The sequence below is a fragment of the Argentina silus genome (assembly GCF_951799395.1).
Source record: "Argentina silus genome assembly, chromosome: 19".
NCBI classification, from domain to species: Eukaryota; Metazoa; Chordata; class Actinopteri; order Argentiniformes; family Argentinidae; genus Argentina; species Argentina silus.
In genome coordinates this window covers 12,936,183-12,955,139 of record NC_139673.1, presented here as the reverse complement: position 1 = coordinate 12,955,139, position 18,957 = coordinate 12,936,183, and the positions used below count along the sequence as shown (strand labels likewise).

Below are 18,957 nucleotides of genomic sequence, written 5' to 3'. Positions count from 1 at the left end.
ACTACAGTATCTGTATTGGGCTCAATATTCAGGTATGTAAATAAAACGTTTTTTTTTTTTTTTTTTTTAAACACCGATATACACTCACCGGCCACTTTATTCAGTACACCTTGCTAGTAGCAGGTTGGACCCCCTTTTGCCTTCAGAACTGCCTTAATTCTTTGTGGCATAGATTCAACAAGGTGCTGGAAACATTCCTCAGAGATTTTGGTCCATATTGACATGATAGCATCACGCAGTTGCTGCAAATTTGTCGGCTGCACATCCATGATGCAAATCTCCCGTTCCACCACATCCCAAAGGTGCTCTATTGGATTGAGATTTGGTGACCGTGGAAGCCATTGGAGTACACTAAACTCATTGTCATGTTCAAGAAACCAGTTTGAGATGATGTGAGCTTTGTGACAGGCACGTTATCCTGCTGGAAGTAGCCATCAGAGGATGGGTACACTGTGGTCATAAAGGGATGGACATGGTCAGCAACAATACTCATGTAGGCTGTGGCGTTTAAACGATGCTCAATTGGCACTAAGGGGCCCAAAGTTTGCCAAGAAAATATCCCCCACACCATTACACCACCACCACCAGCCTGAACCGTTGATGCAAGGCAGGATGGATCCATGCTTTCATGTTGTTTACACAAAATTCTGACCCTACCATCTGAATGTTGCAGCAGACAAGGCAAGGTTTTTCCAATCTTCTATTGTCCAATTTTGGTGAGCCTGTGCGAATTGTAGCCTCGGTTCCCTGTTCTTAGCTGACAGTAGATCAGCAGTTTCTGAAATCCTCAGACCAGCCCGTCTGGCGCCAACAACCATGCCACGTTCAAAGTGACTAAAATCACCTTTCTTCCCCATTCTGATGCTCGGTTTGAACTTCAGCAGGTCGTCTTGACCATGTCTACATGCCTAAATGCATTGAGTTGCTGCCATGTGATTGGCTGATTAGATATTTGTGTTAACGAGCAGTTGAACAGGTGTACCTCATAAAGTGGCCAGTGAGTGTATATAGTTGTTCGGAAAGTTAAGTTGAGGAATTGTCTTGTTTACTGCAACTGTGTTATATTAAGACACATTTAGCTGTCTGTTATTTTGAAAAGTAGCTGTCTGTTACTTTAGAAAGTGTGTGTGAGTGAGTCCTACCCCTCCCCTCGTGCTCTCAGCAGCCTTGGAAAAAACAGCGCTCCCTCCCTCTCTGGGAGATCTGTGATCTGTCGCCCACGGCAAAACTCCTCAGAAATTCTGAATAAGAAGTTGATATTGGGCACGTATCTGTTATGTTTTATGTTTGTATTTGTATCTGTATTTGTATCTGTTTAAATCTTTTTGCTATCGAATGTGAGGGAGACAGTATAGCTGTAACGTAATTTAGCTTTTCCATGGATATTAAATATATGGAGAAAGACTGCTCCCATCAGCCACTTGCAGCGCTACGTTTTTAATATACAAACACCGTAAAACCCGGGAACTTTTTAGGACGGTATAAAGGAGTGAGATAATGTATACAGCACAACCCTAGTAGGGGGTGTTCGGTGTTAAATCCCGTGGCTGGACCAAACTGGCTATCTTTAGTCCAGCTCTGGCCCACGGCTGTACCGCCTGTACCGCCCTGCTCTGCAGTCACCGGCTCAGCTCGGTGTATGCTTTGTAAATGCTGATATCATATGAAAGAGATCACAGACACGTTATCACAAGTAAGATACTCAAAAAGTGTATGGTAGGGACGTTTTTAAAGAATATGAAAGCTATTCAAAAAACTATCATGTTTAGTGTGTGTGTTTTCAGAGAGGCCAGAGAGGTTCCGAGCCTGCAGAGATCAAGTTTCTACGGCAACATTCATTTTTACCCACACTTACAAAGCAGCATCCTGAGAGAATCAATGCAGTCCTCTTTTTAATCTTGGAATTGTGTTAATTACAAACGACTGTGTTAACGATTTCTAGTAATCTTCTTATAATCAGGGGAATTTAAATGGCCTTCCTCAATGGCCTTCAAAGGCAGAGCTCCTTGTTACACAACGCTGTGAATGCAATGTAGAGGAGAGCCACAAAAGGTGAAGGAAAGGACTGTGTGTGTGTGTGTGTGTGTGTGTGTGTGTGTACTTGCCTTTTGAGCCAACTCTGAGGCTCTCTGCTCATACTCCTCTACCCGTGCCTTATCCACACACACCTCTGAAAAGACAACAACAAACAGTCAGGGCAGATGGAGGGAGAAAAAGAAAAGAAAGAGAGAAAGAAAAGTTGTCCTTCTCCCTGCAGTGCTTCCACACAGTACAGCCTCCGGGTGGCATTTCACTTGCCTAGGAGGTGGCTGAAGTCCACATCCAGGCGTTTGCGGTAGGAGAAGTCTGGGTCTGTACCGCTACGATGGAGGACAATCTGAGACACACACTCCTCTATGATCTTAAAATACTGGGGTCTGGGGGAGAGATAATGAGAGAGGGAGGGAGGGAGAGAGAGAGAGAGAGAGATTGAGAGACATGGTAAACTCAGCAGGTAATTAATCCAGCAGTATACGAACAGATCTCGACTGTGTTCACAGACAGGGAGGTTTAAAACTAATTTGTTATACAAAGACAAAAACCTGATGTGCGTGTCAAATGGTAGGATGGGAAGTGTGTGTGTGTGTGTGTGTGTTTGTGTGTGTGTGTGTGTGAGAGCTGACAGGAGAGAGCCTGACTGATTTAGAAGCAATTCTGGACGGATAGACGGACACACACACACACACACACACACACACCCCCCCCCCCCCCCCCTCGGTGCTAGCTAGCGCAGCTGCAGTGCTCCTACAGTACTGCAGAGGTGACAGTCCACCCTGTGTCACTGTCAAAATCACATTAACAGCCTTTTATGCTGCTTCTGCCAACGGCCTCCGACTCAGGGTCGCTGCCTCCGCCCCTCCTAAACGTGTCCAATCACATCCTGACGGCCTGACGCTCGGCCGGCGGTGGAAAGGTTGAAGAGACCTTGATTTCAGATAAGAATTTAACAAGACGCGTCGTAGCTTAGAGCGCTACAACACAATTTATGGCTCTCAGACAAAATCAATAAGGAACACTGCCCACTTAATCTCTGCAGCGGGGCTATCCAGCAACCTGACACACACACACACACACACACACACACACGGAGGTCGAGGATATGGAGGTAGATGAGGAGGAGGAGGATGTGGATGTGGAGTTAGAGGAGATGGATGAAGAGAGGGATGAGGTAGAGGATATGGAGGAAGAGGAGGAGGAAGACAAGGGCAAGGAAAAAGTTTCATAGATGTCACAACTAGTGCAAGGCTGGTTGCCATTGCCCACCCACGCTATGGTTCATTTATATAACAGGCTCACGCACCTGAGTGATTGAGTCCTGGCAAGTTGATAGACTAACTGCTACCTGTCACTTTTAGGGACATTAAACAGAGCTAGAAACCATTAGGGTCTACAGGTGGTGACCAACTGTGAAACTAATGTGACAAAGTTAAAGTTACAAAATTAATGCTTTTAAGACTTTATAAAACGTAAAAGCTAAGTGCTTAGCTGAGTTATTGTAGCCAAGCTGAAATAAAGCATCATACTAGAACAGCATGTCCCAGTGAGGTGGGGTGGGGTGGGGGGGGAGAGATAGAGAGAGGGGGGAAGTTGGAGAGAGGTGGAGAGGTTGAGGAAGATGGAGCGAAACTCATCTTCCATAATATCACATTGGAAACTCTTTCCATGGGCCACCTGTGTGCACTTCATCAACGCATTATATCATACAAGCGATCCAAAGAAAACGCTAGCGACACTCGCACGCACAGAGACATCAAGACCCACCTCCATGGCAAGACAGGGAGGAGAGACACGGATGTAGAAAGTCACACAGAGAGACACCATTCAGAGTATTCTCGTCTGCAGGCGAAGGTGTGTTCCATAATGACTTCAGAAGAAAGAGATTAATCATACATTATGGAACTAATGACAAAGACTGTCTGCTAGGCGAAAGCTGGAGCGCCAGGCACTTTAGAAAAGATTGGTTTTGGAAAATTGTGGATGATACATTTCATATTATTTAGATTAGGGTGTGATCTTTTGATCAAGCCCAGGTTTAACTGGCTTCCAGCTGTGAGCGGAGATCCGACATAAAACAGGCCTTTGAAAGAGGAGCATTAAAACGGGCGAGCTACATCCTCTTCAGATGGAGAGAAGATGAAAGAAACGGCATTCTCTTTGTTGGCCGATGTCGTTGGGAAGTTGTAGGAGTGGGAGAGGGTGACGCTGAGCAGAGCAGAGAGGGGATGGGTTGCTTCCCCCGTGTTGCATTGTGGTGAGGAGGTTTCATAAGGCATTATATCAGGGGTGTGTGTGTGTGTGTGTGTGTTGTATGACGAGGGCGACAGTATACAGGGCAAGACAGGATCCATTGTTTTGACGATTAACCGAGATTTTATTCAGACTGATGATAACTAGAGAGGTCACAATCAAACACCCACCTCGAGAAGAAGAGGAGGAGGAGATGGAGGATGATTAGGAGGAGGAGTAGAGGCGGGACGGGGAAAGAGAAGAGGAAGGGAAAGGAAGAGGGGCGGATGAAGGATTGGAACAACAGAAAAGAAAACGAGGAGGAGGATAATTGAGAGATGAGGATGATAAAACGAGGGAGGAAGAGAGGGAGTAGAAGCAGAGTGACACTAACATCCATAGAGAGCACTGTGAATGGTGTGTGTGTGTGTGTGTGTGTGTGTGCGCGTGCGTTTACTCGGGGGGGGGGGGGGGGACTCACCGTACAAAGTAGTCGTTGCGTATGAGCATCAGGTGCTGAAGTATGGAGAGGAAATAGACTTCGCCAGAGCTGTCCTTCACCAGACTCTGGAGCACACTGAACACATCCCCTACATCAGTACGGAGCGTTAAGGAACACAACACTCGCTGTACACTAGAGGAACAGAGGCACACAGTTGAGGCTGGTTGAGATCGAAAATCAGAGGACGGGCTCATTGTAATGCATGGAACGGAATTTTAGAATGTATACTTTTAGAATGTATAATTTTAGAATGTATACTTCTTAATGTTCGATCACTAAGTAATAAGACTTTTGTTATTAACAAACTCATATCTGAATATAAAATTGACTGCATGTTTTTACCAGAAACCTGGTTAAATAGTGACAGACCTGCTGTTCTTATTGAGACGTCCCCTCCATGCTATAGGTTTGAACATTCTGCAAGGCATGGTAAAAAAGGCTGTGGGATTGCCTCTATATTTGCTAACGCCCTAAACTGTAGAAATATCCCTATTGGTGATTTTCATGCTATACTGTTAAAATCCCAACCCCCTGTGCTTGTTATAACAATATATAGACCCCCCAAACAGCGTCCTATCTTTTTAGATGACTTCACCAAAATGTTGTTTATTGTCAGTAGCAATTATGAAAACATTATGGTCATAGGTGACTTTAATCTACATGTGGATAATGCGGCCGACTCTAAAGCCGCTGAGTTCCTAAATTTGTTGAGCTCTCTGGATTTTATTCGACATGTTAATGGTCCGACTCACAACCGCGGTCAAACGTAGGATCTAATTATCACTCATGGTCTAAGGATTGATGCTTCCTCAATCTCAGACCACAACTGTATATTTTTTTTCTCTGCATTCTTATCATCTAGCTTTGTGACTGAGCAGGTTGTTAGGAAACATTATCTTACAGATCCTTCCTTCCTCTTGTGATGATTTAGTCAACAATTTTAATAATAAGCTGAAGACTACCATTGACGCTATAGCACCAGCCAAACATAAGAAGATTAAATCTAAACCGAAACCACCATGAAGAACTGGGGATATTATTAACTTAAAGAAAACATTTTGAAAAGCTGAGCGTCAATGGAGAAAAACTAAGCTGCAAGTCCACAATGACATTTTTAAAGAACACCTCACTATCTTCAATAAAGCAATTAGAAATGCAAGACAAGCTCATTTCTCAAAGCTGATTTCTAAAAATCATAATAATCCCAGAATGCTTTTCTCAACCATTGACAGCCTCATAAATCCAGCTCCAAAAAGTCACTCTTTCATCACCAAAATGAGACAAGATAGCAAAAATCAGGCTGGATCTAAACCATGTTATACTGAATGTGTGTGAGCCCCAGTCTTTGGACACTTTCCCTCTGCCTAAGTCTGCTCTGAATGATTTTACTGCTGTTGATAAAGAAATGCTCAGGAACAAAGTAATGCAATTAAAACCATTAAGACAGTGTTTAATTGTCTTGAGGATAAAGGGATTGTAAATCACTCCTTGCTGACCCACTGGCACTGGCATTTTCCCACTGGCACTGAGAACTGCTATTGTGAAACCTCTCCTAAAGAAAGGTAACCTGCATCCTTCAGTGCTGAACAATTCCAGGCTAATTTCAAACCTTTCTTTTTTTAGTAAACAAACAGCTAAATGATTACCTCAATTTCAGCTGTATATTCAATCTGGCTTTCGTCCTCAACACAGCACTGAGACAGCACTAGTTAAATTAAGTAATTCAATTAAATTAAGTTGTAAATGACCTGAGAATCAACATGGATGACAAGAAACTCTCAATATTAGTACTTTTAGACTGAAGCGCTGTTTTTGAAACAGCCGATCATGACATCCTGATTAACAGACTACATAATTGTGTTGGCCTCTATGGCTCAGTTTTAGATTGGTTTAGGACTTATCTGTCCGGTAGAGACTATCTTGTCTCCATTGGTGACCACTCCTCGGCTAACACGAGCATAACATGTGGGGTTCCTCAAGGCTCCATTCTGGGACCTGTGTTCTTCAGTCTCGATACGCTGCCACTGGGAAATATCAGAGAACACTGAATTCATTTTCATAGCTATGCCGATGATACACAACTGTACACCTCTTTATCACCCAATGACATCAGCCCTATTGATAAACTGGTTCAATACATTGATCATATCAACTTGTGGATGTCACATAATTTCTTGCAATTATACAAACATAAGACAGAGGTTTTAATTATCGGAGCAAAGGTCCAGAGAGAGATACTGTGCACTAACTTAAAATCCCAGGCACAAAACGCCAAACCCCTAGCAAAAAATCTTGGCGTGCTTCTAGACCCTGATTTGAATTTTGAATCTCACATCAGTAATCTCACTAAAACCGCCTTTTATCACCTTAGAAATATTGCTCAAGTGCAACCGTTTCTCTCCCAGACAGATACTGAGACTTATGCATGCTTTTATCACTAGCAGGCTTGATGACGGCAATGCTCTCCTTTCTGGTCTAGCTAAGAAAGCGATAAATAAGCTACAGATCATTCAGAATGCAGCAGCACATGTACTAACCAAGAGCAGAAGGAGAGCACACATCTCACCTGTCCTAAAGTCCCTTCATTGGTTGCCTGTCAGTTTTAGGACAGATTATAAGATATTTTATTGGTGTTCAAACCACTCAATGGACTAGCGCCTGAATACTTGTCAGACATGCTTTTAATATATGCTCCCTCAAGATCTCTCAGGTCCTCTGGCACTGGCCTTTTAGTTGTTCCCTGGGTGAGGACAAAGAACGACGGGGAGGCGGCATTTAATGTCTCTGGTCCTCGCCTCTGGAAAAGCCTGCCAGAGGAGCTGAGGGCGTCACAATCTGTAAACACCTTTTACATACCTTTTTATCTTAGCATTCTCTTAATCCATTTTATTTTAATCTACCCTCTTCTACTGTGCTGCACTGGTCTCTGTTCCACCATGTCTCATATTTCCTATACTATAATTTCCTTATATTACCGTTTATTTTCACTGTATTGTTGTATTTTCATTATATTGTTAAGCACCTTGTATTGCAATTTTGCACAAAAGGCTCTATATAAATAAAGTCTGATTTGATTTGATTTGCTCAGCACATCACTACCTACTGTATAACCTTATTTTATAAGAGGGGGTCAAGCTTGAACGACATATCAGACACAGGATGAGTCTGGATGGCGTGTGCAATGTGCGTGTGGATGTTCACAAGGATATTCCAGTTCACATTTGATGTCCTCCAGCCTATGAGAGAACTCCATCATGTCCTCTTCTTTATGCTCCTCAAACACCTTGAGCTGGATGTCTAGAGCCTCGTTCCTGATAGCATTCAGGCGCTGCGAGAGAGGGAGGAGAGGAGGGGGAGGGGGAGAGAGTGATGGAGGGGAAGAGATAGAGAAATTGTGGGGAAGAGGAAGTGAGTGAGAGGGGGGGAGGGACGGGAGGAAAAAGAGAAGAGGAGGATAGCATTGGAAAGTTTGATTAGATCCTCCTGCTCCATTATAACATATATCTCTCTCCAGAGCAGCAAATCATTTCTTATTCTGTCTGATATCAAGGCCTGGATGCCGGCCTGTGGACTAAAGAATAAATAAGAGCTCAGTGTTAACACCCCCCCCTACACCCTGCCAGACTGAGGGACTAGACTAGACATAGTTGAGTTCAGGGTTGGGCCTGTGTGTGTGTGTAATACTGGCAGTTGACGGAAGGTAAATGCGCCAAGCAGGGACAACACCACACGTTGCAGCATCGCTGGATCTGATTGGTTCCCAGGCGCTGGCACTGACTCAGACGTGAGACCTCTCCTCTGGGCGTCATCAATTATTTGGCTGGAGCGTTCTACAATATTTCACTCAAGTGGACAACTCATTTAAATATTAATACACAGCGAGTCTACGGGGTGCTTACCGGCAATATCTCTTTCAGGCCGCAGCGCATAAACTCATTCCTGAGGTGCAGCCTTAAGTCCAACTCATCAGGTGATGTTACGAGGGCATTGATGAGCTGCATGCAGGCCACCTACAAACAGATAACATTCAGTCAGGAGGGAGGGAGGAGGAGGGAGGGAGGGGGAGAGAGACAGACAGAGAGCGAGGACTCTGGGAAGTGTGTGTGTGTGTGTGTGTGTGTGTGTGTGTGTGTGTGAGCAAGCATGTGTGAGAGTGTGAGCGTATGCACATGTGAGTCGGTGCCTGCTTGTGTGTACCCGGGAGTTGGTTAGTGAACAACACGGGGGCCTACATTCTAAATGAGGAGGCAGAGCGGGAGACCATCACTAATGTATGTCTATTTTTACTGTCACTACCTCAGAGTTATCTTTAATATTAATGCTATAAACAGCAGACCAGTGCCTACCCAACTGGCTGCAGTCAATTCCAGGGCAAGAGCGGTCTAGTGGAACATGTTCTCTACTTTCCCTACGAGAGTGTGGTTATTGTGGTGAGGAGGAGTTCTCGTGTGGAACCGGCCTCGAAGCTGATCTATTCTATAACTAGTCAAGCAAACACACAGACAAATCAATTATTGATCCGCGAGCAATCCATTCATGTGCGAAATAAGGACATGGTGATGCGTGGAGCTGTCTCGTCGCAGGTTCATTTCCAATTCTGATGAGTAACGCACCTTTAGTTATCGTTGCATAGCAGCTATAGATTGGCAATTATCTGAAGTGCCACATCGTATATTGAGCTACGGATATGAATATGTCCATCCTATCAGGGAAAGATGGAGAGACATAAGGCTGCAGTACATAACAATACACAGAGGGGGCACTTTGTCATGGAGTCATAATGAGAGAGTGGTTGTAGGATTATTTCTCATCCCCGGTGGAGATTTCCCATTGAAGGTGTCATTTAGTCCAGGACTACACTTAAAGAGAAGCTACGGTATATCGCGACTATTTATGTGGTCCTCTGTGGCTCAGTTGGTAGAGCATGCTTAGGTTGTGGGTTTGATTCCTGCTGGGACCATATATACTGAAATGTATGCACTCACTGCAATGTAAGTCACTTTGGATAAAAGCGCCAGCTAAATGGCATATATTATTATTATGTTTTTTTTTTTTTTTAAACCTCTCTTTTTGGGTCCGGATGGTCAATGTATAGTTGGTACAAATATAATCTATGAATTGAATCACTGTCCTACCCCATTCAGCCACAGAATCCCCAGTTAATCAGCAGCAGTACAGTTAAGTTTCACTTTCATTTTGCGGGCATACGACGGGGACCCGTGTCTGCTCAGTAGCACTGCGTTTAGAACCGTAGGCTGACATTAGACACATTACCCCATAGTATCACCTTAATCTCTGTCCAGGAAACTGGCCCTAGACGTTTAAAATGGTCCTGTTTCTTGTCTTCTTCGACCCCGAACACTTAGACTAAAAACACTTGTGTTATACTATAAGCTACTGCACTGTATATCTTTTAACAAAAACATCTTGATATCTCCGTGCCAACTCCAATCATTGGAGGTGATGGTCATACTAAAGGAACTGTGAATAATGTTTTCCACTTCCATTATGTGTCTATGATCAGTTTGTGTTTATTAGAATACCAAAGCAGCCACTTGTGTGCATGGTAGACTAGAAGACCGACAAAAACATATGCTTCCACACCCATCTGTATACAGTACACACACACACACACACCTGAAAACATGAATAAAAACATGTCTCTGGGCCCCCTTTAAAAAACTCCTTCAGATCAATGCTGTCTCGCGGCCTCCAGCCCTATCTGAGCTGCCTAAAGTAGTGAATGTTCAACAGCGTTAAACACACACACGCACACACACACACAGACCTCTCAGGGGCCACTCCAAAGTGCTTGAGGCCTGTGGTCCCTAGTGGGTCTATTTACCGCCATGACCTAAACACATTTTAACATGAGCCAAGCGTCTCCAGCCTTAGGAGAAAGGAAATATGAGCAAGGGCCTAGTGGGGGAACACACACACACACACACACACACACACAGATAATAATAGCAGAGCATAGTGTTAATAATGCATAGGGTTAAAAGGGATCAGGGCTGTCTATTAGCAGACTGGAAATAATAACCATCCATATGTATCAATAAAACAAAACTAAAGGTCTCTAAACCTGCAGCTCAACTTTAATGGATACAAATGCCTAGTGTATTTCAGAGAGGGATGTCTTCTTCCTCCTCCCCCCCGAACATCTATAAACATAGCTACTATTATAGGCAGTCGATAGCAGCAAGCTAGCCCTTGGTGACTCCTTGATGCCATTCCTCAATAATATCTACGATTTACAGGACTCATAATGAAATGACGGTTTCCTTATTTACAGACACAAAATTATGTTTTCCTTATTTACAAACATTAGATTATGTATCTTCCCTATTTAAAGGCTTTAAACTATGTTTGTGGTCCTCTGTGGCTCAGTTGGTAGAGCATGGCTCAAACAACACTAAGGTTGGGGGTTTGATTCCTGCTGGGACTATCTATACTGAAAAATGTATGCACTCACTGCAAGCATCAGCTAAATGGCATATATTACATACATGAAATTATGTTTTTCCTTATTTACAGACATTAAAGGAGCAGGGCATCAGTTTGTTGGGAATCTGTCACCTCTGGCCACCACGGCGAAATTCAGCCCCCCTGAAATGGACTTCCAGTGTTGGACATTATCTGTTGTGTTTCTGCAATCGCACACAGTTCAAAGAGGCAGCCACCAGAGACAGAAAGGCGAAAATCGTTGAACAAATCCTAGGACAACCCTGACACTAACAACATGTTTATATGCAAACAGGATAGGACACTTAGAAAGCACTTATTCCGGACGAAAACAGTGTTTATTTATTATTTATTTCAAGGGATCTCATTCCCTGATTGCTACTGATTAATCATAGTCATTACACCATTAGGAAGCATTTAGAAAGGTTGAATGTTACATACAGTACTCAACCTTTAAATTATGTTCCATATTTAGAGACATTAATTTATGTTTGTCCCTATTTTACAGACATTAATGCACAGTGCATTCGGAAATTATTCAGACCCATTAACTTTTTCCACATTTTGTTATGTTACAGCCTAATTGGATTAAATTATTTTTTCCTCATCAATCTACACACAATACCCCATAATGACAAAGCGAAAACAGGTTTAGAAATGTTTGCTAATTTATTAAAAAATTAAAAACTGAAATATCACCTTTACATGAGTATTCAGACCCTTTGCTATGACACTCGAAATTGAGCTCAGGTGCATCCTGTTTCCATTGATAATCCTTGAGATGTTGAGATGTCTACGACTTGATTGGAGTCCACCTGTGGTAAATTCAATTGATTGGACATGATTTGGAACGGAACCCACCTGTCTATATAAGGTCCCACCTCTGTCCTTGAGTGGCCCAACCAGAGCCCGGACTTGAACCCGATCAAACATCTCTGGAGAGACCTGAAAATAGCTGTGCAGCGATGCTCCCCATCCAGTCTGACAGAGTTTGAGAGGATCTGCAGAGAAGAATGGGAGAAACTCCCAAAATACTGGTGTGCCAAGCTTGTAGTGTCATACCCAACAAGACTCAAGGCTGTCATCGCTACCAAGTACTGAGTAAAGGGTCTGAAGACACATGTAAATGTGATATATATATTTTTTATTTTTAATAGATTAACAACAATTTCTAAAAACCTTTTTTGGCTTTGTCATTATTGGGTATTGTGTGTAGATCGATGAGGAAAAAAAAATAATTGTATCCTTTTTAGAATAAGGCTGTAACATAACATAATGTGGAAAAAGTTAATGTCTGAATACTTTCCGAATGCACTATGTTTTTATCAGTTGTCGTTGCAAGTCTGTTGGCCTGAAGCCCCCAGCTGTATCTGTAGTGACATAATCACGGTGCAACTTGCTACACCAGGTACTTTTCACCTCTGGAATGCCACAGCTGTGCAGAGCTGTCAGTCTGTCACCTCGAGGAGTCACGCTAGGGAAGCTGCAGGTCAGAGCAGAAGCTAATGCGCTAATTTGCGGGTTTAAAACTTACGTGGGAGAATTATGTCAGATGTGTGTTTTTCTTTCTCACTTTTTTTTTTTTTTTCTTAAGTAGTCAATAAAATACATTTACAGGACTTCCTGTAGAGTTGCACAGTGTGGTTTTGGGCCCTTGTGGATCTTTAATGTGTACAGTATCTGGTTCACTTGTTAATTCATTCAGGGATTATTTGTTTATTTGTTGAGATGAAAGATTAACAGAAAGTGTAGTTTTATGGAGTGTTGACGTGTGTGTGAGAGAGAGAGAGGAGTGTGGGAGGATAAAATGTCATAGCTTGAGGAGAAAAACAATGGAACTTAATAAGCAATAAACAACAATGAAGTTAATAAGCGTCAGCCATTTACAAAACACAAGTCTATGCCATCACTGCTATAATTCACTAAGTGGAATCAAATCTGAGCAAAAAATCGACTTAATTTATGATAAATAAAATATGCTCATTCATGTACATACTTGTTTAAGCTAATATGAACACGGATACACATTCGCTGCCCCCTGAGGGGAAATTTTATTAACTTAGAGAATATAAAAAAATAATAATTATCAAGCAAAGATTCATTTTGGACACATTTATTCTTCAGCAAAGAGGTTTAAAGTTAAGCAAGAGGATGCTGAACACTACAATACATGAACGTGAGAATGAATATTTCTTTGCACATAAAAAAACGCTCTGTTCTACCACCTGAGAGGCAATCATTTTTCCTCCCATTTTTCTCCTCATTTATTTTTAGGCTTTGAAAACAACAAATCGGCAAGGGCGGCGAGATACAAGGACCCCGTGCACTTACTTGTAATTGGACGGAGCGATCTTGGAGTCCTTCCACGATGGGGCTGAACCTCTCGATGGCCCTACGCTCTCCCGCAGTGGTGATGGCTTCAAGGACCTTCTCTAAACTAAATGGAAAAATGAAACGCATCAGTGCATAAATGGCAAAGGAATAAATGCAACACATTTATCTTGGGGATTTGTCTCCTCTCCTTTTCTTTCTCTCCATTTTCTCGCTCTGTCTCTCTCTTTCTGCCAACTTTCTTTTATTGTTGGCCAGGCGGGCTTCCGTGATGGAATTATTGAACATTGCTAGGCTTTCTGTGCCGCATGTGTATGACTTTACTGTAGCTGATGTGTTAGTGGTATTTCTCTTGTTGGAAAGTGAATTACACTTTTTCTGAGTGACTTGATTAACGTGAGCTGATGTTGCATTTATATGGAGAGATGTCGTTATGTGGGAGGACAGTTCAACAAAGCAGCTATGATGATGTGTGGTGCATTGAATCCTAACAACTCAGGAGGGATCCAGTCTCAACGCAGAAGACTCCCACCAAACACACAGAGGCAGATTAGATCAATAAGCAATTGCACTCAGCCTCTTCCCAGTTTAACTTTCATGCTGTAGGACTTTAGTTAAGGCAATCAATGTCTGTGGAGTAACTGCTGCTGTGCTTTATTTTGTTTCTATTTAGCCCTCCTCTCTCCTGGTAGAGCATGTACTCTGCCAGGGCTCTCCCCAGGATCTTTGAACAAGGTGGCACTGGTTTGCATTGTCAAAACCAACTCACATTTATTTATATCAAAATGTGCAAAAAAAAAAAAAAAAGCAGCTAAAACACTTAATAAACTGAGGAACAATTAACTGCGGAACATACCGCTTTCACTTCCGCTTTTAACAACGATGTCATTGGCGATCAAAGATTGTTGGTCCATCATTGCTTAATATCAGTTTAATTTGCTCTGGAATATTTACATTGTGGCGGAGCCAAGTCGACAAGGTGGCGCAACGCCCTCTAACGTTCTTTGGGGAGAACCCTGTCTACTGTAGGCTAGAGTGGAGTAAGCTGAGGTGACAGGAAACCCCAAGCCCCTACTCACTAGCCCCTACGATGATGGATTTTTAGGATGAGGACAAGTGAGGGCAAGGTGAAGCAGACACATACGTGTTCTCCTCGCCCACGATGCAGATGGCGGAAAGCAGCTTGACCACATCGGTCATCATGGCGGGCTGGGTGGGGTCGATGGCTCTGGCCAGCAGAGCCAGGCTCTTCTCCTCCCCCAGGATTCGCTCGAGTCCATACTGGAATACACAGAGACAACAACATGAATTACGAAATGCACACATATGGACCGACCATGGCACGACAGCCATCCACTGATATTGGCACATGAAGTTTGATTGAAGACATTTCAACACAGAGCCTTAAGGACAAATCAGACTTGTTCATCTAGATGTAATTACAAGACTGATTGAAGAAAATGTTTTCAGGTGAGAGGAGAAATGCTCTTTTCTCTCTGCACGGTGCTTTCATAGCCTCGAGCCATAAGCTCATCCACTGTGCATGTCAACATCAATACATACTTACAATAACAGCCCAACCTGTCGATGAAAAGGCAAACCAAAAAGCAATAGCATTAAAGAAAAACTTGTAAAAGAAGAAGCTGCAGTCTTCTAGTCCACAGTAGAAAGGTTGGGGGTAAGGAGCATATCTTGGGGAAAGGGGCATGAATATGTATTGTTGTTTGTGTCCCCTGCGGTTCCCAGTTAGGGGTGACATTTGGAGGGCTGGGGAGCCCAAGGACGAGTGGTAATGGTGAGCCGTCCGCTCGCTGTGCGTGTGTGTGTGTGTGTGTCTGTGAGAGTGAGTGTGGGTGTGGGCTGAGACAGCTGGCAAGGAACACCTGTGTGCCAGGCTCTGTGGGCGGGATGCCTCCCTAGGTGCCCAGAGAGAGGTCTGGGCTGGGAGGAAGGCCGAGACCGGCCTAGGGGCTGGTGGGTAAAGGAGGCGGAGGGGGGGGAACAAGACCGTCTCCTCTCTTCTCCGCTGGGCTTTAGCTCGACACAACACACAACTCAACTCCTCTACCTTGATGGACTGGGCTACATCTGTAGTGTAGTGTAGATGACAGACGCAACAGGGCTGTCGTGCTAACAAACTCATAAATGATAATGAGTGATCATCAACTGAAATCCAGACGCCGCCAAGTCCTAATCTGGGACATGACAGGATAGCTTCAGTTAGTCAGTAAGAATATTCAATGCAGTCCTCTTCAACTAATAGAGGGCAGACAGAGACAGCTGTGAGTCTCCACTTAGCCCTCAATTTACTTTCTTAAAGCTGTCTGTTTCCACCATCGGGAGTTTACTGTATGATCTGCCCTCGTAGAGGCCGACTGAGGTGATCCTTGGGAAATGTGTGATGTGTTCCCATGGTTTGTGGGTTAAAGGTGACCTTCATCTCTGTTTTGAAGGGACTGCTCTTCCGGCTCTGGGCCATCACACGGGAACATCACAGATAACCGCACGCACAGCTCTGACAGGGGTGTCCAGATCATTAGAGGACCCTTAGTCATCTCCTGGGTTGAGAGAGCAGGAACCCCCTTCGGTGTTCAGAGGGCGCACATGCACACGCACACACACACAATGTTCAGAGGGAGCACAAACACACACGCACATGCACACTCACACACTAATGTGGAGCTACTGAAAGGGTGTGCAGTATGGCATTCTAGTTGAGCAGCCTAGTTGAAGAGACCGTTTAATGCTGGATGTTTGGATCGGTGAAAAAACAGGTCATATGTGTATTGTGGCAATCTGATACAAGTGAAGAGGAAATGGCTATTCATGGGTCAATGGAATTACCTTGTTGTTCATGAAGGCTTTGAAGCATTGTATGATTTTGTGTTGACTCTTCCTGTCGACCTTCTCTTGGCTGCAGAGACGAGAGGAAAAACATGGGAGCAGGATGAGCGATAAGAAGACCTGTCAGCGTCACACTGAGAAGTCACTCACACTGGGATGATGTTGAACTTCTAAAACTTTATCAAACGTGTCAGGTTAAAAAGGTTAATTTGACTTGGACTCTCCTGTTTACAATCACATTTCCAGCACAGCTAAGAACAGACAGAAACATCTAAAAACAGAGCAGAGGCCATGTTGTTCAGTAATAGAGTGCGTGTCCTTACTGTTTCTTCTGCAGCAATCTCTCCAGTGTGTCCAGCAGCAGTCCCAGCCCCTCGTGTCCGAAGCTCTGCACCCAGCTGTGGAGACAAGAGGAACAGTGTATTATAATATAACCATCATAACTACCATACAATACAACCATCATAACCACCATACAATATAACCGTCATAACCACCATAAAACACAACCATCATAACCACCATACAACACAACCATCATAACCTCAATACAAGTCATAAACACCATACAATACAACACCAATGTCTCACAGGGCAGGATACCTGGAAAAAGACCATTACTGATGTGTTGAAGCATTTGACAAGGACAAAGACTAAAAACCACCGTCCTTCTCAGCACCCCTAATGTATAAGGTATTTGATTCTATTATCTTGGTTGTTTTAGGCTTAGCCTTAAGTCTCGTCACTCGATGGACATGTTCTCTTTACCCCCCTGCATCTCCCTACAGGCCTACCCCTAGCCGTTTATGATGGAGAGAAGCCAAGGAATACTGTAGGGAAACAGACGAGAGCCAATCAGCTTCAGCACCCGGTGTTTGTTTAGACACGATTAAGATTCAGTCAGAACATTTCGAGGAGCAGCGATGGAGATCCGCCTCTGGACCAATGGAGGAGAGGGGGATAGACTAAAGATGTCGATCAGAGTCCGTTCTAACCCAATCTCCTCTTACATCTCACTCTAATAGAATATGCAGTAGGAATGCGATTAACTATTCAATAACAAATTCATATCCAGTTAAAACCAACAACGGTGTGAGAGATATCACCCTCTCCACCCTATTGATGATCCGCATTCGTCACTCTTGACTTCTCCGAAACACATGTTTCCCTGTCCTCAAAACCTGTTGGATAAGTCAATCAATAAGTCTGATTGCACAGTGTGAATTTGTTCCCTGTTCCCGGTCTCAAGTGTTATCACGACACACACAACAACCTAAATTGCGGTGGGTGAGCATCGGAGAAATAGCAACCAGAAGAGGAGTCAACCCATTTTACTACCCATATCTCCAAGCCCTTGAGCATCACGTAACGACATATAATAGCAGCGTTTCAGCTGACACGTCCATCACATCCTATCCACGGAGAGCCTGTGGAGTGGTTGGTGGTCCTCACTCTCTCAGATTGGCCCGACGGTGTGAAGGGACCTGAAAGCATCGATGAGCAATTTTCACCCACGGAGTCAAGACACAACACACAAGGACAATTATATAGGAGATGGGGAGACCACACTTGAAGACGGCCGAACACCGAGGACAGGGATGGGGATGGACTGAATATAACTCCTGAAGAGATATGAAATGATTCAGATTCATGGGGTTGAGAGATGTTAAACTGGATACTGGCTAGTCCGAATCCCAGTGGGGACATGGCTATTATTTTTGAGTCCATGATGAAAACAACTGTTAATTCCCAGGAAGGTAGAGTAGAGGAGGCCATTTGGACATAGTAACACTGACAGAACCTTTCTTCCCCATGAGGACCCAGTGTACGTTGGCCAGATGGCCGTTCTACACAATCTACGACTAGATGCAAGCAGAGAACCCAATAGAGTCAATGCTGGTCAGAGTAACATCCTATAGGAATAATAACTTATGTTCTGAAGCGGGTGACATTTCAGAGCCATATTCCTTTACCCAGGAGGGCTCAACCAGACCCTTCTCTACTTCTCTACATATGAACTTCTGGGAGGATCCCCCCCCCCACTGCCCTCCACATCAGTGTTCATGACCACGACAGCAGTGGAGCTGGTTTCACAGTGTTTTAGTTAGAACCGCGGGGACCGAGAACTAGTGATTAAATGTAATATCAGGAGCCAGGGGCAACATATGGATTTATTTAGCGTTGGAAGAGGGGATTGATGATTGTTTACAGTGCAGAGAAGCCTGACCCTAACTCCCCTGACCCTACACTCCCCTGACCCTAACTCCCCTGACCCTACACTCCCCTGACCCTAACTCCCCTAACCCTAACTCCCCTGACCCTAACTCCCTAACCCTAACTCCCGGTGTGAATGAAGAACATGGTCCATGGAACATAGTACAGTGGCTGTCTAACTAGTGGTGTGATTGGGTAGCAGAGGAGGGTGGGGGAGGCAGAAGTCTGAGGCGGGGGCTTATTGTAATGCGTGGAATGGAATGAGGAATGGTATCTGACTTCGATGTCTGCGTCCACCAGCCTCCCCCCTGGAGTGGAGGGAAGCGGTCCCGGGG

General features: G+C 44.0%; 1 protein-coding gene across 1 annotated transcript in view; it reads right to left on the bottom strand.

The window, feature by feature from the left end:
* The window catches only part of LOC310819586 (protein diaphanous homolog 3-like), a gene marked incomplete at its 5' end in the record, with an annotated part of 212,911 nt that overhangs the window by 128,841 nt on the left and 65,113 nt on the right, over window positions 1-18,957 (bottom strand). The window contains 9 exons of the mRNA XM_083690891.1: window positions 2,106-2,170; window positions 2,299-2,417; window positions 4,748-4,856; window positions 7,970-8,096; window positions 8,668-8,778; window positions 13,565-13,670; window positions 14,709-14,845; window positions 16,409-16,478; window positions 16,732-16,806. Coding sequence (XP_083547017.1) covers window positions 2,106-2,170; window positions 2,299-2,417; window positions 4,748-4,856; window positions 7,970-8,096; window positions 8,668-8,778; window positions 13,565-13,670; window positions 14,709-14,845; window positions 16,409-16,478; window positions 16,732-16,806 — 919 coding nt within the window. The remainder of the gene's footprint in view (window positions 1-2,105; window positions 2,171-2,298; window positions 2,418-4,747; window positions 4,857-7,969; window positions 8,097-8,667; window positions 8,779-13,564; window positions 13,671-14,708; window positions 14,846-16,408; window positions 16,479-16,731; window positions 16,807-18,957) is intronic.